Raw genomic sequence first — 23088 nt, forward strand, 5'->3', positions numbered from 1 at the left:
GTCTGAGAACAATACAGTCTTCCAAAAGTCCAGAGGCTTGGTCATCATATCACTTGCCCACTTCTTTCGTCTGACTATATATATTTTCCTACACCAGTAGTATCTTTCTTAAACAAGAAAAATGGCATAAAATGATATGGAAATTTTAATTTGTCCCTACTGGCCAGTTTCTTCATAGTAATGTAACTAAATTTAACTATGTTATATAATGTGTGCTTATAGATGTCCTGGAGACATAAAACCTCAGAAAATTTCATAATAATAAGAGGTTATGAAGTTGGAAAATTATCATCACAGAAACAAGTTGCTTTATAGTACAGATTTGATACATACAAAGAAAAAATATCATAAAGTTAAACTATCTGATTAGTTTAAAAATAATCACTACTTACTCCTTTTCTTTTTTTGGCTGAAGTTTGGCCAGTTCCTTTTGTTTTTCTTTGTATTTTTTCTGTAATTCTGCCAGCTGCAATTTCATCTCCAATTCTGCAACATCCATTGTTTTTGGAGCATTACTAACAAATAATGGACTTTCCAATGTGTAAAATGGAGACGAGGACTTACTACTGAAAGCATAAACTTGTAAAGGACTCTTAGAATTAGGGTTGTCATCTTGCCTGTTAGATTCCTCATAGTTTTGATTAATATCATGCTTCAAACTGAGGTTCAGTCCAACCTCTGGACCTTGGATGTTCATTGATTCTTCCAAGAATCGCTGTTCAGCTAGGGCACATAACAGTCCTAAACCATCAGTACATGAAGAATCAATACTGTTTGACAATGACTTTGATTTCAACAACATGGAGTCTTCAGAGGGATTCATAATGTCATTGACTTTAGCACTATCATCTAAGTCACTTATTTTCTTACTAGACTGTTCATCTGAGTTGTCTGAATGATGCTGGTCCATTTCCATAGTCTTTCCTTCTTGTTCACGTGAAGCAAATTCTTCAATGCTATCCACAAGCAAGTTTAACCCATGATGATCAATGAAGTCCATGACTGGTTTGCTAGCTGCTGAAAGTACAGGTGCAGAGTCTTCTTCAACTACTTCAACATTCAAAGAAGGCTGCTCCTGGAACAACTGAGTTTCTGAATCATTACTATTAGCAACAGAAAGGTTTTCTATTACAGCAGGAGAAAGAGGATGAGTGACATCACATGACTCCTCTTCACCACTTGTACAAAACTCCTTACCCACACTCATCAAAAGGTTATCAGTTTGGTTGGCAGAATCTGTTACTTCCACAGCATGTTCTTCTACATCAGTATAATCTGAATTTGTCTGAGAGTCCATATCTACTTGAATTGCAGTTGTAACACTCATAGCCTGACTAGGTTGTTCTCCTTCAGTTGTAACTTGACTAACTTCTATCTCCCCTTCTTCATCATTATTCTCACTCTCATCTCCTTCATCAGAAACTGATGTCTGAACACCTTGCTCAGAACCCAAAAGTACAGGTGGTGGTGATGGAGTAACAGGATTCATAGGTGATGTTCCCTGTGAACGTTTACCTGGCTCTGTTTGAATAGCAGTTGTTGACTGGGTTTGAGTCAGGTGAACAATTGTGGAAGCTTCATAGAAATAAGAAAGTGCTGCTGGGGCAGTAGCTTGAGGGAATGCTGGGTAAGAAACGGTTGAGGAAGAGCCAAGAGGCAATGATGGAGCTGTGTGAAGCATTCCGTGAGTTTTGTCTTCAGTTTTATCATCTTCATATTCTTCACAGATACCCTGTGATGACCCATTTCTCTCTTCATCTTCTGAAATTTCTAGTGTTGTAATGCAGTTACTAGGCAGAGATGAATTTTTATTCTTTGTTGTTTGGTGTTTGAGTTGGTCTTCCTATATCACATAAAACAAAGAAAGCAGTTTATACCATTTGGTAAATAGATTAATATAATATCATTCAATTCCAAATTGCACAAACTACTTAGACAATAAAAAAACATATGTCCAACCTACCTTACATGTGAGGTAAGGTTTCACTTCTTTTTAATTTTATGTCAATCATTTACAATCAATAAACTATACTGAATTTTAAATGAAATACAGCAACTTAGGTTTACAGAGATTCATAAATTGCTAAATATTAAATTTATCTTTCAATCTAGTGTATCAAGTATCAAACTAACACGATAAAGCCCGAGGTAGTATTTTATACAATAACCATCTTTTCATCCTTTATTATGTAACTAAGTTTGTGGCTGTCAGTTTTCTAGTTGGCCCAAGCAAATTAATTTTTTTCTTTGGATTACATCACATAAATGCATATCTCACACAGAACACAAAATCTACAGTTCTGACTAACATTAACTTTCATCAGCCCACTTTGTTTAATAATTAGTGAAAATACAACATAACAGAGCTAAATAAAGATGCCATTAGGAATGGAATGAACTAAGTCTAAATATAATGATACATTAAATTCCAACTTTTGACTTACAGTAAAATTAAGCATATCAGAGAACAAAAGCAAGTTTAATGACAAAATAATGTCTCAATATGATGAAAACTTGAGTACATACAACTTTTACATACATATATTTCCTCTAAATTCATCACAGTATTAATGTTCAAGTAGCAGCATCTTAAGATAAGCTCACCACACACTCATTACCTCTTGTATGGCTTGAGCTTGAAATGGTGGCTGATGAGGTTGGGTTGTAAACATTTGTTGCACTGGTGTGCTACAAGGGGGAGCTGGGTAGCCTGTCCAAATTCCAGATCGGTCCACGATTTCTGAAACCAACAGTTTATTAACAGAGGTAAACAGTAAATAAATAAATACAAATTATTCATTTAAAAGTTTTTCTGCATAACCAAAGCAACTGTGACATTTAAGCATTAATTGTTAACAGCTTACTTTTTAAAAATTTAACACTTGCAAAAACAAAGAAATACCAGGTAACAAGTGGAGATTTTAGAATAATGAAAAAATCAATAATACAAAATCATGTTAAATATAAAATTAATTAAAAATGAACTCATCAAATGAGCATCACAATAAATGAGTAAACCAAAAAAAAAAAAAAAAAGAAATGGCTAAATTTTTAACATAAGCTTTTCTAAGATGAAATATCTAAGACCATTAATCATAACATTGAGATCTCAATAATTCTGAAAAGATAACTTTTGTCACCATATACATCCATTTCTGAAATTTCTACATTATTAAAAGGTCATTTTAAAATTGTCTTTTCCTAGAGTCACAAACAGTATAGTTGTTTGCTGATCCTTCAAAAATCACATTTTGTCACAACTTATATCTAAGGTGATAACATTTTTTTTTTATGCACACACAAACAAAGGTATATGCAACAGTAGGCAATACTAAAAATAACAATTTTTACATTGAAATAACAAAAGTACCACCAGACCTTTAATGCCAGTTATGTGATGTCTTGCAATTTCCTAATGGCAAAGCCCTTTTACACAGATTAAACTAAATATTCTATGTGAATAAACAGCATCTAACCAAGAATAATCACAAAACCCAAATCTGTCAGCAGTCTATTTAGCAGCAACAAAATTTTTTGTAACCATTCAATAAGCAAAATGCAACTGCAATACTAGTCCACTAAAAAGGGCAATTATAACAAAGTTTCATTTTTTTAATTTTCAAAAGTTGATGTTTCTTTTCTTCCTGCACCTGCTATATGTTCTATCATGCTACTGTTTTTCATTAATCAAGACACTCCCCTCTTTTATTATGTATTTTTTTTCTGAAGACAGTTGTAAGCCAAAAGCCTAACAGTCTAGCTTTTTCTTTTATACTTGTTTCTTTTCTCATATTTCTTTTATTATAATATTCACCTGATGAAACCATTTTGGACTATCTAATTTTTGTTCAATTTGGTGTTTGTTTTTTTTGTATTATGCACTGAGACTCTTCACTTTTATAAATTTTAGAAATTCATGCAATACTTGATACTGTAAGTCTTATTTTTTATTTAGAATTTTTGTGTGATTAAGTGTGAAACCTGCAGAAATATTACATCCACTTTTCCTTGATAGCACTATGCTGTGTAAATGTATATTCAAACACATTTCAGCACAGCAAGCCAAATGGTAACAAAATGAATCATCCAATAAATGAAGGTACTGAATCATGAAACTGAATATTGTATAACAGATATTTGTAATGTTTTGAATGTTTACGTGTTTCAGGTCCAAGGTTTCTTTAGATGATTACAAGTATTGCAAGTACTAAAAGAATAGACTTTTTTTTTAAATGGAATATTTCTTCCACAAAAAAGTAACATGAGATAAATAATACCAACACTGCATCCCATCAAGGATGATTTGCATTTATCTAAAGCCATATAGAAATTAATACTACAATTCAGGTATCACAAATGATAATACATACTTAATCATAAAGATGATAACTTTCAAACCAAAGAAAAATATTTCTACCAACATATTTTTATTAGAAGATAAGTTTCAAAGGAAGCTACATGATTTCCATATGTATACAAATTAAGTATTGCCTTCACCAAATTTACCCAAGCTCAATGAAAAATGTTGGAATAGTTATTATATATATTAAATATTAGAAAAGAATTAAAACATAAAGTATGAGCTTTTAGAACACAGCTAAGGAATAAAACATACATGTATTAATGTAAGCAATAGTTTTTAACAATTTTTGAATTTTAATTAGGATAATTAGGTTTAGTGCTATCCTGCTACTAAGTGGTGCCAGATTAAGTACTGAGTACTAAATATGCAAATATTATCAAACTAAAGACAGATAACAAATAAAAAATAAAGAAATTTACCTATATTTGTTGCTGTAGGCAGTAGAAAAATCTGATTAGTTAAAGAATCTCTATAGACTTGATATCCCCCAGGTGATATGGGAATGTGAGATGGGTCTATGGAATATGGTAGAGCTGTTTGAGGTGGAGCTGGAGTAGGGTTATACGTGTTCTGACTAAGCCAAACTGTGGGACCTACTACAGGACTAGGAGTAACCCAGTGCTGTGCTATTGGGGTGCGTACAACAGAATCTGACTCCCACTGGGTAACTGGAGGATTAACATCTGTAAAAGAACACCAATGATTATTTTAAAACTACACATTAATAATATAATAGTCTTTTATTTCTTTTGTTTATTAAAATGTGAATTTCAGTGACGAAATAATGATGTAGAGCATTAATCTATTCTTTACAACAGACTAGTTTCACCAAATTCATGGCTCATCAGTACTGCTTGGAATATTTAAGCAAATTAATAAAGTATGGTGGAATGTAAGCAATTTGTTCACTTAAATTCACATTTTGGTGAAGAAAATGAAATTAAAAAATAAATAAATAACCAGTTAGTCTGATGAACAATAACATATAATTAACTGAGATGGTACATTACATATTATCAACATCTAAATTATGTAGGTTATTAGTGGTGAGTAAAGGACTATAAATCAAAACATTAATAGTTTTATAGGTCAGAACTTAAACATGCCAAAACTAAATCAGTTAACATCCACTTATCATTCTGAAAATTGCCAAAACTCTTAACAATTTTGTTTATATAATGAAAATTTACAAACAATTACAGAAGCCTTTTTAAAATGAAATCATAATTCTGTATACCAACTTTCATCACAGTAGTGCAACTACACTAGTTTACAACCATAGAACAAAACAGATTTGTAAATTATTACTTCACATTACAGTTTATTTGAACTCTTTATTTTGAAGTGTTAGGTACATATTAAGTATATCCATGGGTGCTACAGGATTTTCTGGCACATCAGAAAGTATAGTTTAAATATTCATTTAAAAAAAAAAGGTTAAGCTGTTTCATCCCCAAGAATCATTTGAGAAAAAAATCAATAAACAGACAACAAATATACTACCTTGGCTGAGTATGCAGGTAGAATTGTCATTTAAGTTTGGCTCTACAGGATGTTGCTGCATATTCAGTCCTGAAGATTCCCTAAAAACCATTCATATCAATATTAAAAGCTCATTTTCCCCTACTGAGGTCATCAATTTACCACTAGAATCTGCCAACATTAAATATTAATATTAAAAAAAATTATCACAAATTTTTGAAGTTAGAATACAACAAATGAGAAAGTTTCAAAATATTCCTTTTAAAAGTTTAATTGCAAAAGAAGATAAAGAAATAAATTATAAAGTCCTATATAAAAATAGCCTGTGGGGAAGTATTCTTAATTAATATTTTGCATCTAAAACTGATTGCAAATTCATAACACCATCCACTTTGAATCCACAATTCAAATTCAAATATTGTATTCTTTTAGAGTTTATCCCCCCTTTTTGTTTCAAGAATTGAATACTTTGAATTAGTAAAATAACTGGAACAACTTTAATAACCATTTAAAATTCAGAGTTAATAACACAAGAACTTACTGTAAATACCCTTCTTTTTCAGGAATGGAACTATCTGAACTTCCAGTAGGCAAAGAAGATATAGCAGATGATCTGCTTGAATGATCTGTATTTATTCCAAATTGGGATCCACCTTTATCTGTGAAGAAAAACCTAAAACAATTATTTGTGACCTTTAAAATACAAAGTATCAAACACAAATAACACCTTTTGCCTACTTCCACATAGTTATAAAATTACTAACGAAAGCATAGCAGTACAAAACAATTTTATTAATAAATGTGAAAAAGCTTTCAAATTAAGAAAGACAAATTATCAGCTATCAACTGCCATTACACTATCTTAAATACGATGTTTATAATAACCATTAACACTGTGTTACATATCACTTGAAAAATTTATTTTTAAGTTAAAATGTAAAACTTGTTACATGGTACTATTAAGTGTTTTGGTGTTTTCAATACTTTTATTCAGTCCCTTTCAACTATTCACATAGCATCAAAGAACTTTTCTTAGCTTATTCAAAAGTCTCTTGAAACTAATATCTTTTAGTATTATAATTAAAAATATTAAAATATTTCAACTCACCAGCTGAATTTGTTGAAACACCTTGTCTCTTTTGAGCTACTGCTATTCCTACAGGGATGTTTGAGTTTGCTAGGAAATGAACAAAAGCAAAGCAATTTATATATGACATTACAGAAGATATGTTATTTGGTTAAACTTAAATTTATTAATACTATCTCTCATACACAAAGAATTACATAAACGAATATATTATTGTAGGTCTTATGCAAATAAGCTGGTTTATGTTAACTTGGTGTAAATAACTAAGCAAAGGCTTTAAAACTTAAAAGCTCTCCTTTACCTAGCATTCTTAACCATTTGACCAAAGACATTAAGGGTATATCAAAAGATAAATGTTGGAAAGTTTATTGTTAGTTATGATTATTATTTGATCCCTTTTAGATGGTTACCACATGGTGGCCAATTTATAATACAAGATTATATGCGATAAATTTCATGAGTTAAGAATAAGAATAAAATTACATGGACATAATCCACAGGCATCATTCAGTGAATAACTATTACATATATACTTTCTGTATATAAAGTCAAAAACAAAATATCTATCTTAACACACTAAGATGATAAACATCTGGAAGAATATATATATATATATATACATATATATATATATATAATAAAATCAATAAAGGATTTTCCGATAATATTTCTTTTTGTTTTTTAAACAAGATGTAAGCAGTTAAATTACTACTTATTCCAATAAGAATCTCCTAATAGAAAAGAAAAAAAGTTCTCAAATGAATATTAGACTAATGATAATGTTTTGTCAACTGTCTTTAGAGAAAATGAATGTATGAATGAAATGGAACTCACCTGTAGAAGAAAAAGTCAAGGCTACAGAACTTGGTTGACACGTATTATTGGTAGAAACACTATTACCAGAGGAGCAGGACCACGTCAAAGATCCAGACACTGATGCACTAGGCTTTGTTGTGGTACTTGGATGAGGATTAGCATTTGTTGCAACAAAAGGATAATCAGACCTTTTGGAAGCAGGAAATGTTTGTTGGCCTGAAATACCACCATCTTGACTGGGTAGCCCTGACAGAGTACTGGATAAAACTGGTGGCTGAGAGACAGTCAAACATGTTGTTACTAAAGAGAAGGTAGATGCACAATCTGGGTTACTAACTAGTTGAGACTGAACTGATGTGGTAGCTTTTACAGCTTTCCCAGAAGATCTAGGTTTCTCAGCAATCTGATCTGTAGGATGCATTACATCATTTGTTTGAAGTGTTGATTTGGCCACAGATGTAGTTCCATGTAATGCTAAACCTGTTAATGTTGCAAGATTTTTGGATGAAACAAAGTCTGATTGAACTTTCTCTGATGAAAGACTTTTCCTTGATGGAGATTCTGGTTGCATCCTATAATGTAAGGCAAATTCTACAGGTTCTTGTTTAGGAACTCTGCGTGGTATACTGAGATTAATAACACCTTGATCCTCTTCAGTCATATCATTTCTAGACAAACTGAGATCCTGCCATGTGGACGAAAGAGAAGAGTTGCATGTTTTACTTAATGGACAGTGTTCTTCTCCTTCTATTCTCTCTTGTTTTATGTGGACACCAGATAATAACATTGGAGTAGAAGAAGGTGTGTGGCTCTTTGGTGAGTGGGTCAAATGTCTCTTGCTATTGCTCGACACTACACACAATGTTGAATTGTCATCTTTCAATGGCTGTGAAGCAACTGTGTGAGACAAGGTGAGAGAACAGGATCTGGACAAAGTGTTTGATGATTTTTGTTTGGAAATGAGGGATTCACTAACTTTGCTTATAGAGGTGTTTTGACTAGAGAGCAAACTCTGTTCATTTTCACCCTCACTCACTTGTGAGGAAACATTCCGAATTGGTTCACAAGACTGACCTGTTAAAGGAAGAGACAGATCTATGGTCCCTGCTTCCTGACTTTGTGTGAGTTTCAATATGTCATGATCATGATCCGAACAAGTTAGGTTTTGTGACTGTGGTGCAAGGTCACTTTGAGTACTGCATGAAATGCTACTATCTCTACACTTTTCTTTACACTGTGAAGTTTTGTTTGAAATTTTTGTATCATCAACAGACACTAGAAAAGAAAAATGGCAAAGAAGGTACAAAGCATATTATTCTGAATTCAAATCTGAGATTTTATAAATTTATGAGGAAAACTTCAAATATTCCATAGTTTCATTGTTATTTTCTCTCCTATGATTAATATTCCCACACTTCTTATTAAATCATTCATTCTCTAACATTGGAAACATCATATTTGCTTCATAATATGGCAATATTTCATATATCTCGAACCAAAAAGTAATTATTGTTCTGATGCAACATCATATATAATAATGCTTTCTTAACAAGTCCATTTACTCTAAACATATATATTTATTTGCTTACTTTACCAACTGATTTAAATTGAACAACAGGATAAAGATGCAAAATTTAGTTAATGTGAAAATCTATAGACAGAAACAATTTAAGGATATTTACATAGCAATAATGTCAGAGGAGGTTCATATTTAAGTTTCAGTTATATAACACAAAACATTTCCAAGAAAAATTTTACAGAAATGTATATAGTGTAGCTAAATAACAACAAAAACCTTAAAAAACATATTCAATCCAAGTCCAAACAATGATGATGACTATATTATAAAATCCACATCTTCACAAGTTCTGGATAAGAGCAGTTATTGTATCAAAAAATCATCTCTTTTGAACATCTTCATTTTAAGAATAGCATTAAAATTTTCTTCCTTATAAATTTTAGTTTATGAGAGTAGTTACTCAAAACAATCAACCTGACAACCTCTAGAAAAAAGATAAGTAACACGGTACTACCAACATGAGATAGTCACAATAACTGCAACATTCTTTTCATATTGTGCAGTAATTATTACAAGACACTATCAATTGCTGGGTAATAATTTACAAACTGTTTAATTCTTTAAGTAATCATTATACATAATTTTTAACATTCTATGCAACAGCTTGTTCTCTATAGGCTAGAGAAAACAAGCTTCTCAATATCCTTTAGTTAAAAACTGTTTATTCTGTGATTTTATGTTCAATATATTTTTTGTTGTTTTGTCTTTGGCAAATAAGGTTGAAAGTATGAATTGTTTATGACCACTTTATGAAATACTTGGAAGTTATTTTTCAATAGGTGACCTGTCTTCCAGAAGGGTAATGTACTACATTTTTTGTTTAATGTTTTCTTTCATGACCAACCCTTTTGTTTTTAGCTTGAGGGGTTCTGAAATTCTAGAATTTACTACTGGCCTAACAACCAGATCCAGTCTGTAAAAGTGATATCACTAAAAAGATATTGAAATATGAAACTGCTTTAAATTTCTAGACCACTTCTCATATTTTGCACATGCGCAACTGAAACCACTTAAATAGAAAAGTGGCATTTTCAAAAAAGTGAAAAACAGAAATTGGAGCCTTTCATCAGATTTGAATTTGCAGCTCCTGAACCAATTCTTCTCAAGGTCATTGAATCAAAACCAAACTTTCCCACCGATCAGTATATGGCTAGTCTTCAGTGATGCTAAAAACTCCATGAGACCAAAAAAAGTCCAGACCATAGACAACCAACTGGTGGCCAGCAGGCCAGATCCAGCCTGTGAAGATACTTTATTTGGCCCCTGTTCTTTTTTTTTAATTATATTTTATTTTAGCCAAACTAGCAAAATGAAACGATAAACAAACCAAATTCTAACTCGGCTATTTATTCAAAACCATATAATTAACTGAGAGTCTATAGAACTTGCATATTCTTGGAAGTAAATATTCTAAGCATAATTTACCTGGTCATACAGTTTCCACCTCCAAACTACAGACTAGGTAAGAAATTGGCCCATAAGCATAAATAAGTTGGCCATCCCTGGTCCAGACTATGGTCAGGGACCATCCAAATAATATGAAACAATGTTCCTGTCAGTGAATATCATTTGCACATTTTGTAAATGTTTTTTATTTTGTTAAAATGTTTGGCACAAATTTTTAAAACTTTCGTACTTGCTGAGTCAGTAACATCGAGATTACCACTCATTTGCCACTTTGTATGTTTTTAAAATATACAGTAATTCCCCATTGATTTTATGTAAATCAAATAATGAAAACATGGTTTATTATTAGTAATAATAGTAATGATTTTTTCACTTTAAAACATATCATGATAGCAATTAGAAAAAATTGAGTAGCCAGTTAACCAGTTTATTTATGTACATTGTTTGAATACAACAAATATAAACTTAATATTCAATATATATAGGGCTTTGATTTATCACAATATTTTGCTGTCACCTACAGTACTTAATTAAAAGAGATTATTTTATGTTTCTCATCAAAGAAAATTGTTGTAGCTATTAAACAGACATAATATTACCCAAAACACTTTCACTAACAAAATTAACATCTAAGCAGAAAAGGACAAAAGAAATGCTTGGAAACTAAGAAATGGAAAACATATTCTTAAGCAGTGAGTGTTTCTTAGAAAATTTAAAGCTATTCTTTGGAATGGACATAAAAAGGTTAAATCAACAAGTGAATTGTTTACAGGTGGGATTCCTTGGAGCTGCACAGAAATGTAAATTTGAACTTTTTTTTTTTCATTTTTCTTCATGAATTAGATCAAATGTTAGAAAATTACAAAATATTGATTCTAGAATAGTTCTCAGTTAAAAATTGTTGAAATAAAATAAGAGTTAAATTATAAGTGTAACTTGAATTTTGAAATTCCTAATATATAAAATTTTCTTAAAAAGCTGTGGCTCAAAAACTGAAAGTGGAAAACAAAACTCATTTCTGAAAGTGATGTAAAAATATATGAAAAGGAAATCCTGTGAGGGTTGTATGGACATTACATATAATAGCTCTCTGGCTCATGTCTTGAACCTGCTTTTTTAAGGACATTTGCACACTCAGAACCATAACTAAAATGTAGAAATCCATCCCACAAGTACTGAAATATTTTCCAAAAGAAATGGGAAGGGCATTGCTTTGAGCTTTACCCATGGATAATTGATGAAGATCATTTATAAAGACCTTGGACATGTAGTTAAGCTAAGAAGCAGTACAAGTGGACACAGTGAACAAATACAGATCAGTCAGTGGATATGATCATGAAGATTACAGAGAATATTTCCAAACTGAATACAGAGTTGGACAGAAATCATTATGGAAAAGAGACTTTCTATGGAAATAAAGTAAAATCACTGCATCTTTAACATGGTGTTATCCAAAGCTGATATGGAGGTATTAAGCTTTCCACATATGATAGCTGCTTTAAGTAACATAAAAGCAAAAAACAGACATTGCCTCAAAATGGACTATTCATCTAAACTTGTGATTATACAATAAAATCTTCACCTTCTCTAAGATGAAGACCTGGACAATGGCAATGGCATGACTTGAGAATGAAGGGCAAAATCTAGACCTGCAAGCATTAGCAAAATTGGAACCAGCAAAAATCAAGAACAAAAATAAATTAATAATGATAAAGGATCAACTGAGGACAACAATTTAAGAATAATACTAGAAAGAGACAAAGTAATGACTCAATGCCTGGTGGATTGTGACTATTAGTGGTTTAAATAATTTTTGTTATAGTTGTTCAGAAATACTAAAAATTCCAATAAAAAAACAGTAAAAATAAATAATAAACCCTATCATCACAGTTCTGCCTGTTAATTTTATGTAAACAATGTTCCTCAATAAATAACTCACCAGTCCTAAACAAGCATCTAAAATTGGCATTATTTATTATTAGCAATGTTTTTGGGTGCTTAGCTGTTCAGTATTCAATAAGAAATCTATGTTTCAAAAGAAAACACTACAAAAAATTTTTTCCATTACATTTTTAACCTTCTAGAAAATTTCCTGGAAACTAATTTTCCTGAAAAATCACATCTTTATCACTCTAGTCAACAAAGAATGTAATAAATCCCGATAACAGCAATGATTGTAAAAATATATTAATACCCAACAACAGCTGGTAGTAACAATAATTGTATAATACATGAACACATAACAACCTCTAGAAAAGAACGATGTTTATAGCATAAAATTAGAATCTAGCATTTTACAAGATATATAAAAACTTACCCGTATTGTTAGACTTTTGTGTTTTGGAAATAATGGAAACATTTGAATTAACTAATGATGGTGTCATGTGAATTCTTGTGGTAGTAACTGAGGTGGTTTCCACAGTACTAGTAGGTGTGACCACTGTTGTAGTTAAAGAGGAATCCAGAACCGTTTTCTGATGTTCTTCCTGATAATCTGTGCTTTTTACTTTAGCAGTTGTTTTAGTTACACAATGAGGACTGCCAATGCTGTTTGTTAAATCAGAAGAGCACCTGGAACATTTTTTTTCTTTTGCAGTTTTTTCAACTTCATAACTTGTGGTCAACCCACGAGATTTACTGTGTTTAGTTCCTCTACAAAGTAGTGGGTTATTGTGTGTCAGACAGCACTCTGTAAGATGAAGTTGCATTTTTTTATCTTTCTGTTTGTCTTCACGGTTTTTACTTCTACTTTCTGATGCCTTCTCTTGTGACACAACACTAGAGGAGGAATCTGTTTGTTTTCCAGCAGCTCGAATTTGAGATTCTATAACATTCATGCCCAACCTTGCCCGATCTACCTTGTGATGGCAACTAACATTTGATACTTCTCTTTTCAAAAATCCTTCCAAGTCATCTGCTCCACGTTCTACTCTTCGAAAGTCTTCCTCTTCCACAAGGAGAGTGCGCCTTCCAACATCTAGCCCTTTCATCCCTAGCCCCAAGTGACTATAGCTTGGATGGCGGTCAAGAGCTGGAGTCAGGGAGGGTACTGGTGTTGTGTGCCCTAAATGACTGTTCATGGCAAGAGGAGATGCTAGAGCTAGTCCTGGAGGCAAGTAGGTAGGTTCTATGAAAGATACAATAAGTATGAATCATTATGTTTTAAAAGTGTTTAATTGTTCCTTCTTTAAGAAAAAAAATTCTAGATTATTGTGCAAATAGTTTCCACTTTTTACAAAAACGTAATAAAACTATTTTTCACTCCACCATTTACTTTTCCAGTGGAAACCTTTTATTTTTATAAGCATTTCATCAATGGTCCAGTTTTTACTTCACAAGATGGTTAATAGGTTTAAAAAAACAGCTGCATATGACTTACATTAAACAATTCCTTAATTTAAAATAATAACCTTGCTATAAAAATTTGTAAAAAATCCACAGAATACTTTAGAAGGAGATGCTTATACAATTTATGTCATTTCAATAATTTAGTAAAAAAAAAAAATTAAATACAACCCTACCCCATGATAGGCTGAAATAAAGAATAAAATAAAAGACACCTTTATGTGCTGCTTCTAGAATAGAATGGTAATGTGAAGATGACTGTCCCAATCTAGAAATATATCCTTGACTGGAGTATGGGTTTGGGTCCGTAGATGGAGCAAGTGACCCCATTGCTGGAAACATCGTATAGAGGCTACTACCTATTCCATATCTGCTATAATCTGTAATTTTGTAATAATCATGATATATATATATAAACTGAACAAATCATACTTTGTATACAATTCTAATGATATTATTTGAAATTTAATTTCTTAGTGTGAAATTCTATGATTGGTAATTTAAGTTACAAAAGTTGTTTTAATGAGCTTCTTGTCATTATTTCAAGCTTGCTTTTAAATTTTAAATGATTTTGTAAAAAACTAGATAATTCATACCAAAATAACATTGCCAGAAATAAGTTTGTTCTTAAAATTGTTTTTATTTAATAAAAAATTAAACATCTCATGAAGATAATATGTAGCACAATAAGCAAAATTCAACTCTGAGATAATTAAAATTATGTTTACAAATGTCTGAGAACATATTAAGTCACAAGCAAAATTAATAGCAAGATTAGTAATAACATAGAAATTCTCACATTAAGACAGAAGTATCTTATATAAAAGCATTTTTAATACAATTGAAATGCAACTAAAAAAAAGAGAGTATCAATTATTAAAATGATAAGTTTTTGAGCTAGATACTGTACTGTAGCATTTTCATGAATTTAAAAAAGTATATCAAAATTCTATTTATATAAACAGTGATAATCACAATACAGGAAAGGTACCTTAAATTACTACATAGTTTATTCAGGATAAAACAATGAGTTAATATTAACCCCATGTGTAAAGGTGGGGGTCAAAGTGCACATGCCACAACCTTGTACATTCAGCACCGTATTATGCTCTTGATGTCAGAGTTATCAACTATTAATTTTACTCTACATTGTTGATTTAGTGATATTTTGTGGTAGGGGAGAATAGATATAAGATACAGGGTAAAGGAATACAGAAAAAAAAATAGGTATGCAATTTGAAGGTTCTAGAGATTATGTGAATACAATGTTCAAACTGTAAGATCGACAAAAATATTTTTATTCTGCACACTTACGTCAACTTGCACTCTCGCTTGTCAGAGTTTGAATTATACTACTGACATCAATTGACATATACATCTCAAGTACAAATACTTTTCTAACACATCTGATTTTTTGTGTAAAACAGACTTGCACATTTTACTCACAAATACAAGTCAGTCCATTGGACCAACCCTGTATATAACCAGTTAATGTGACAATTAGTCTCTACATCAACATTAGCATACCATGTATTACAGCAACAGACATACTTTTTTCCTGAAAAAAGTCTCTAAAAATCATCCTGCATCTAATATATGAAGTTAAAGAAAATACATCTCTCAGTTTTTCCCCCATTAGCTAAATTCTACCTAGTTTTTCCCCAGACAACTGTATATTAAAATATAAAAATTAATCTCAGTTGGCTGTTATTCCTTGTGGGCTCACATGCCAGTTACATCCTTAGATGTATCCATAAACAAACCTTTTTAAACAGAAAATGCATGAGGAGTGGACCAAATGGATGCAGGCCTCAGATCATGACTTTACACCCACAGGAAGAGTGAAAAGGCTCACCATTTCACAGGTATTTGAGTGGGTGAAAAATTTATGGGATGCTGTAAAAACAGAAATAATTATGAAAGCTTTCAAAAAGTGTGACATCAGTAATATCCTAGATGGAACTGAAGATGATGCATTATTCGAAGATAGCGAAAATTCACTAACCATAAGCAGTAGTGATAAAGATTTTGCTGCATATTTAGATAAACTTTTTTTTTACAGAATAACAGTGTTTTTTGCTCTTTACCTCAGTTTTACTGAAAAGTTTTTTTTCTTGTTATGCAAATTTGATTTAATATGTTGCATGTATGATATTTTCATCAAAATAAGTTTTTCTTTATATTCAGGTTTCATGTTTTACGTTATTTGGAGTAAACATCAAATGCTTTGATACACTCAATGTTTTTTCCTAAATATTCTTTGCTAAAATATGGGTGCATCTTATATGCCATAAAATATGGTAATTCTAGAAAATGGATTGAGCTTTCATCTGTAGTTCAATTTAATGAAACAGAGCCCAACAGCAAGAATGATGATCTGCATTATCAGGTTGCTCACAGTGTGCCTAACAGCAAGAATGATGATCTGCACTACCAAGTTGTTCACAGTGTGCCTAACAACAAGAATGATGACTTGAACCACCAGGTTGCTCACACTGTACCCAACAGCAAGAATGATGACTTGAATCATCAGGTTGCTCACAGTGTACCCAACAGCAAGGATGATGATATGCACTACCAGGTTGCTCACGGTGTAACTGAACTTTGTATACTCCCTAACTTATGATGTATAAACTAAGCATTTGTTTTAAATGTTTCAAAATGGAGGTATTGTAGCTTTAATACTAGTCTGTCACATATTTCATAATTAAAACACATTAAATTATAAGACATATTATTTTTCATTACAAGGGATTATGCTGGCCACAACAACAGAGTATTATGTTTAATTAACAGGTGTTTGGTCTTACAGACATACAGTATCCCAAAGTTTGATGTATTATAAGTTAAGCTTCTGCAATGAAAATGAATTATGGATAATATCAATCCTTTAAAAACAATGAAAGCATGATAGTAGGGATGGCTTTGCATCATCTCTACATAATAGCACTGGCACACAATGTAGTAGAATGTTAACAGACAAAATTGGATAAATTAAACTCAATTGTGATTGAATAGTTAAATATAGTGCTATATGTTAAATCTTGCCTGTGATATTATGTAGGGATGGTGCAAGTGCCATCCCTACTATCTTGTTTGTGAATCATATAATATATTTTTTTTCCATTTCAGTAGATATTGACACTTATTTGTTGGATGAAGTTTTCACTTTTTGCCCATCTCAGGCACAATGAATTGATCATAGTTTGAGATGCACTGACGTAACTAGTTGATTGTTCACCTTAGATTGTATGTTACGAATTAGGAGTGCTTCCTTTTTTCTTAGCATCAATTCATCTTTCGCTGCATCTATTATTCTGAAGTGTTCACTGTTCAATTTTTCTTTACTTATTTGCATTGTTTTTAAAGGAATGATATTAGCCATCCCTACATTTACTTAGTTTTTTGAAAAGTTTTTTCTTTACTTGTTTGCTTGTTGTTGTTTTTAATGCAGTGTTTTAATAGACATAGGAAGGTTGTATTTATAACCAAGTTCTAAATACAATGAGATTCCATCTGTAACATTTATTGTTTACCTATTATTAGCTGGTAATTCCTGTTTCACCAAAATTTCTGTAAGAAAGCTAACATCAAGGTATAATGATTACATAGTTTACACTTGAATTATTACTTTTTTAAATTACTATCATTTCAATGAACAATCAGAGTCATCCCTACATAGGCAGTGCTACTGCCTGTCTGATAGATGCCACATTTATTGTTTTTTTATGAAGTTATAAATTACTAGTAGAGTTAGATTGCAGAAACTTTAATGAATCTTATAATTGAAAAGCGCATAAGCTACACCATTAGTTATAAAGAAGGGGAAGTTGCTCAAAATATCATGACCACCTTCTAATACAAATAAAAGAACCTATTTACATACATTTTCCTGGAAAAGATTTAACTTTTCAATGGCAATGATGTAAAAGGTGGTATTTTTGCATTCTCAAAAAAAAACACTCTTTCTGTCATCCACGTTTGTATTTTGGAGATGATGATGGCTCAGATTTGAATCAAAGTAACTGGATTTTCAGAAATGCATCAAAAAACAATTGTGCTTTTCAACTACTGAAAAGATGGTTGGATTTATGTGATCAAACATAGGATGTTTTCAGTGAAACTTAGTACCTAAAAATACATCATACAACTTTGTTTTCAAAGAATTCTTCTGTCATACTTCCATTATCCAGGGCTGCCCTACAGAAATTAAGAACAAAATATATGTACATAAAAAGAGGGGCCAATTCAAAAGTGTTCAAGAAAAGGTCCAAACACCCATACCTATGCATTTCACTTTGTATTGTTTGAATTTTTAAAACGTTAGAAGTTCTGGCCATGCATGAATGCATTGATAAAAATCTTGTGAATTTTTCAATATTTTAGATAACTTTTCCTTATGACTGTTCTTAGAATGAGCCTTCTGTATGTCTTCCAAAGCATCTTGTACATTTATTCATATACGTATATCTTTTGCTAATGACAGAAAGAATTTCTAAACCCTTAAAGTATGTCTGCAGAGTTACAATGCTAGAAACTGGGTTTCCATACCAATGGTGAGCAGAGAACAGATAGCCCACTATCTTAAGCTTTGTGCTTAATTACAAACAAACAAACTAAACCCTTAAAACTACAACTGTTTTTACACAATATTCTTAATTTAAACACTATTTTCTTCACTCTCAAATCTTTGTAACAATTTTTGAGGAAAAAAAAAAGATAAACTAAAGTAAACCTTGCTTACTGTCTGGTGGTGGTGTAGGGGGCCAAAACTGTCTCATTATTATTCCTGTAGGTGGCACTCTGAATGGAGAGGTGGACGGAGCAGGGAAATTACTGTTGTATATCCCACTCAAATAGGAATAACTGGTCCCTTAAATTACAAAAGTCAAAATAAGCAAATTACTGTTGTATATTATATACCTTTTAAATGGAAATAACTTGTCTCTAATAAAACATACGAATGTAAATAATTATTTGTAATATCCAATAAGTTTACTTAACCACAGCTAATAAAACTTGTTTGGTTTCAATACAGTTTATATATAAGTAAAAAAAAAAAAAAGAAGAGAGAGAGAACTCAAACAAATATGTATGTAATAAATATGACATTAACCCAGTTGGCGAAATAGCTACTAACTCATTTAACCATTTCCAAATCATTGAAGAAAAAAATTTTAATAGGTAAGCTCTTAAAAATTAAACAATACATGATATTGACTCTGACAAATCTAGCATTAAATCAAGGCTAGGTATAAACAGTAGGATTTTAAGCATTATACTATTCTTGCTAAAGTATAAAAGAACACTAAATTATCAATCTTATTGTCTGGCACTATCATCATCAAGGCATCAAAAACTTAGAAAAATGAATGCAATGTCCAATGACAGTATTAAAGAGATAAAAGATAGATTAAAACAAGTATATTGACAGTGAAATAAGTACATTACCAATAACACCATTATAAGCTATCTTTGACATGTCCCTTCTATCTTATACTAAAACTTGAACACCATAAGAAATCAATAACATCATGGGTGCAATAAACATGAACACTATAAACAGTCATGATCATTATGAATATACTAAACAAACAAAAGAAGTTTATTCAGCATACCTTATAAGGCATATGTAAATGACTTTTGATAAAAATGTAATGTATAGAATAACTTATAATCTCAATAGATAAAAATAAAATCACTATCCATAGATTTGAAAGATATTCAACAAGATTGCTTAAGTTATTACTTCTTTCAGGAGTTAAAACATGTATTAAAGTATTCACATTCTTAACCATGCTTAGCCTCCTCATCTATTTATTTACAAGGTGTTCAAGTACCTACTCATTCAATTGAACTTATGCTAAAAACATTAATTTAACTCATTAAGCATTAATTAATGGTATCTTTAATCTACTTTTAATCTTAATTCTTCCCAAATGTCTTTTCATTAATTAAAAATATCTTAATTTCTGTATTATCCTTTTCATATGATCCAGCAGTTTTTTCTCTAGTAATACTCAGGTTTATTTCCAGTGAAATTCTAGTTTAACAGTGCAACAAGACACTTATCAGATAAACCTGACATACATAATTAAAAAGCAAAAAAAAAAAAAAAAAAAAGATTTGTTAATATGATGGTAGTTTAATAGCTGTATTTCTGCATCAAAATCAAGGCCTAAGAGCAAGGTTTAGATTATAACAATGGAAATACTGCCAACGGTTTAAGATAATTATATACAAGGCAAGATTTAAATGATTTTCACATTTGTTAGTCTCTCTCACCTGTATTTAACTAACAGTATTCTCTACTTGAAACTAAATATTCAAGTCCTCAGTTCAATATAAGCAATTCAGCTAAATGTCATTAGATAAATATCATACAACTTACTGTACTTGAAATTAGTCAAGACATACTTCATATCAGTCAAAGATATAGTATGTATTTCTAAACAAATTTATTACTCAAAGTTTCTTTATACTGATCCATTAAAGGCAATACTGTTAACCAAGAAAATATGGACACAGCTTAAAACTTCTGGAATTTACTAAATCATTTAGTCAATGACAATTTATATAATCTTTTTGAATAGCTGCAAGAAAACACTATCTGATATCACTGCAATCTGAATAAACTTCAGAATTAATGTATATCATGTTCAACATTAAGAAAATATAAGTGTAATAAACATCTCTCAGCTTACAGTTTTAGCTGTAAGATCGAAACTAAATATAGGTTGACTTAACATGTCAATTGAACATGTTAACACCACCAAAATACATGCATCAAAATAATGTGTGAAATATCAATAATAATGATGCATAAAACAGTTTCTTATATAACTGGCACTTTTTGAGATCGTTATTTTTTGTTCCTGAATTATACAAATGAAATATGAAGTATACACCTCAGAACGTATTTGGTTTCTGATTTTTCTTTGGGTATTGCACTACTAAGGTGTGATATTTCCTCAATATCTACTTTTTTAATTCGTTGTTTGAAATTGCTTTTTTCTTCGTTGAAAAAAGGAACAATACAGATAACTAATATGATATTTATACGTTCCATATCTCAGACTTATCACTACCAACCAAAGTGATAGTTTTGTATTAGTTTCTACATGATCCTTTTTTATATCAAATCTTTCTAATAATTATATATATGTTTTCTTTATTGGACTCTGTGCTTTTAAATTGATATGGTATAAGATTGACGTTCATAAATTACTAGAAATACGATATTAGAACACTGATTTAAGGACACGGAACGATTAATAGTTGCCTCAGGTTAGAAATAAGCAGTCGGTAAAAATTTAATGACTTAACGAAATAATGCCAATCTTACAGCATCAGTATTAGCTGAAGCCCAGAGGTAAACCTTATATATATATATATATATTGTGTGTGTGTGTGTTGTGTATGTATAACACACACATTTTTGCAGTTACAACATCAATAAACATGATTTACTATGTTTTTCAGCTATTACTCTGTCTACGATTTGATGAATTTGCACGTTGCATTGTTACTATAACTGACAAGAGACCCCTGTAGGCTGTTTTTTTTTTCTGAGTTCACTTCTACCATAGTCACTGCCCTTCACACCCGGGTACCGCCCGCCTTGCTGGAAAGGTCACCAAGTAATCACGTGCCCACAAACGTTTGCGGTGTGGTAAGGGCAAGTTTTGCATACAAACAACAAGGACATGTGTTGGAGAATGACTTACTCATTATTAGGTCATTCTCCCACCGCTAGGAGGCAGGGTATCTTCATAAAAATGCAGTTATTCCAATAATTGCTGAAAATACAGAAGGAATAGGCGAACACACGGTTATAAGTCAAAACCTTTTATCGTGAATATTCCGGTGGGAATGAGATACTACACACAGTCAGTGAAAGAAAAAAAGACTAAAAAAAAACTGAGCTTATGAAGAACTGAGTTTCAAGAGACCAAGAAAAAAATAAATCGGTTTTGTGCTTGTGTACTAATAACACACAGTCATTCATGATAAAAGTGAAATGTTGATTTAGTAAAATATATACTCCACTACACTAGTCACAAACCAAACTAGTAATACATTATAAGAAAAATAAAGGTAAATAACTTACGTTAAAAAACAGCATAACAGCTTTCAAGATATTGTAACGTGAAATACTTTAAAAAATGTTAATGGATAAATAAATATTCACACATAACCTAAAAATAACCACCAGTAACTGTGAAGAGTAATCTAAGTATATTGTTTTGTTTTTATTTGTCGTTAAAACACAAATTTACATAATAGTTTATCTGTGCTGTGCGCATCGCAGAAATCTAACCCCATTTTTTGCGTCATAAGCCTTTAAATTTACTGCTGAGCCACTGCAGTGTGGGTGTGGGGCGCGATCTAATTAAGTGTATAATATTAAATACGTATTATCAGGGCCGGCCCTTGGGGCGGGCAATATATTTTCCCGCTTCAAGGGGTGCCAAAATTTTCATTGCAATTAGCAGTCCTTGTAAATTTTACATGGGCAGGAGCGTCGAAAATAAATTCACATTATGTTAGTATTACGTGTGTAACATAAAATAGACATGTTACAGCATTTCTTGTTTGTAATTATTCATGTACGCTTAAAGTAAGAACTTTCTGAAATTCTTTTTTTTTTCGAATTAAGTAAATTTCTGAATATCTATATTGTCTTCCAGTGGGTTAGCAATAAGTTTACGTACTTACAACTCTAAAATCCGGAACTCGATTCCTACTGGTGGAAAGAACGCAGATAGCCTATTATGTAACTTTGTAGTTATTCTTTTTTAGTTTAATGCAGGGTTGTAATTAGAGTATATTTAGCCCTATACGACTATGTGTTATACATTTATAGAGGTAACATAAGCCAGATACTAAATACCCATATAGCATATCATCTATGTAGTACACAAACAATTACATACATACTTATTGCAACTAAGAATTTAAGGACTTCAAATAATAATTTATTACATATCAGGTCCGTACACAGAATGT

At 31.2% G+C, this 23088-nt stretch overlaps 1 protein-coding gene across 8 annotated transcripts in view; it reads right to left on the minus strand.

Annotated features, from left to right (window-relative positions):
* LOC106460807 (BAH and coiled-coil domain-containing protein 1-like) overlaps positions 1-23088 on the minus strand; it is a 126068-nt gene that overhangs the window by 36754 nt on the left and 66226 nt on the right. For all 8 annotated transcript variants that reach the window (XR_002610844.1, XM_022387603.1, XM_022387604.1 and 5 more), the window contains 10 exons: positions 18824-18952; positions 14295-14459; positions 13052-13861; positions 7767-9023; positions 6954-7022; positions 6387-6504; positions 5867-5946; positions 4783-5046; positions 2619-2740; positions 393-1843 (listed from right to left, as the gene is read on the minus strand). Coding sequence is in view for 7 of the 8 variants with exons in the window: in XM_022387603.1 (XP_022243311.1) it covers positions 393-1843; positions 2619-2740; positions 4783-5046; positions 5867-5946; positions 6387-6504; positions 6954-7022; positions 7767-9023; positions 13052-13861; positions 14295-14459; positions 18824-18952 (4465 nt within the window). In the remaining variant the exon portion in view is untranslated. The remainder of the gene's footprint in view (positions 1-392; positions 1844-2618; positions 2741-4782; positions 5047-5866; positions 5947-6386; positions 6505-6953; positions 7023-7766; positions 9024-13051; positions 13862-14294; positions 14460-18823; positions 18953-23088) is intronic.

Source organism: Limulus polyphemus, unplaced genomic scaffold, assembly GCF_000517525.1.
Source record: "Limulus polyphemus unplaced genomic scaffold, Limulus_polyphemus-2.1.2 Scaffold839, whole genome shotgun sequence".
NCBI lineage: Eukaryota > Metazoa > Arthropoda > Merostomata > Xiphosura > Limulidae > Limulus > Limulus polyphemus.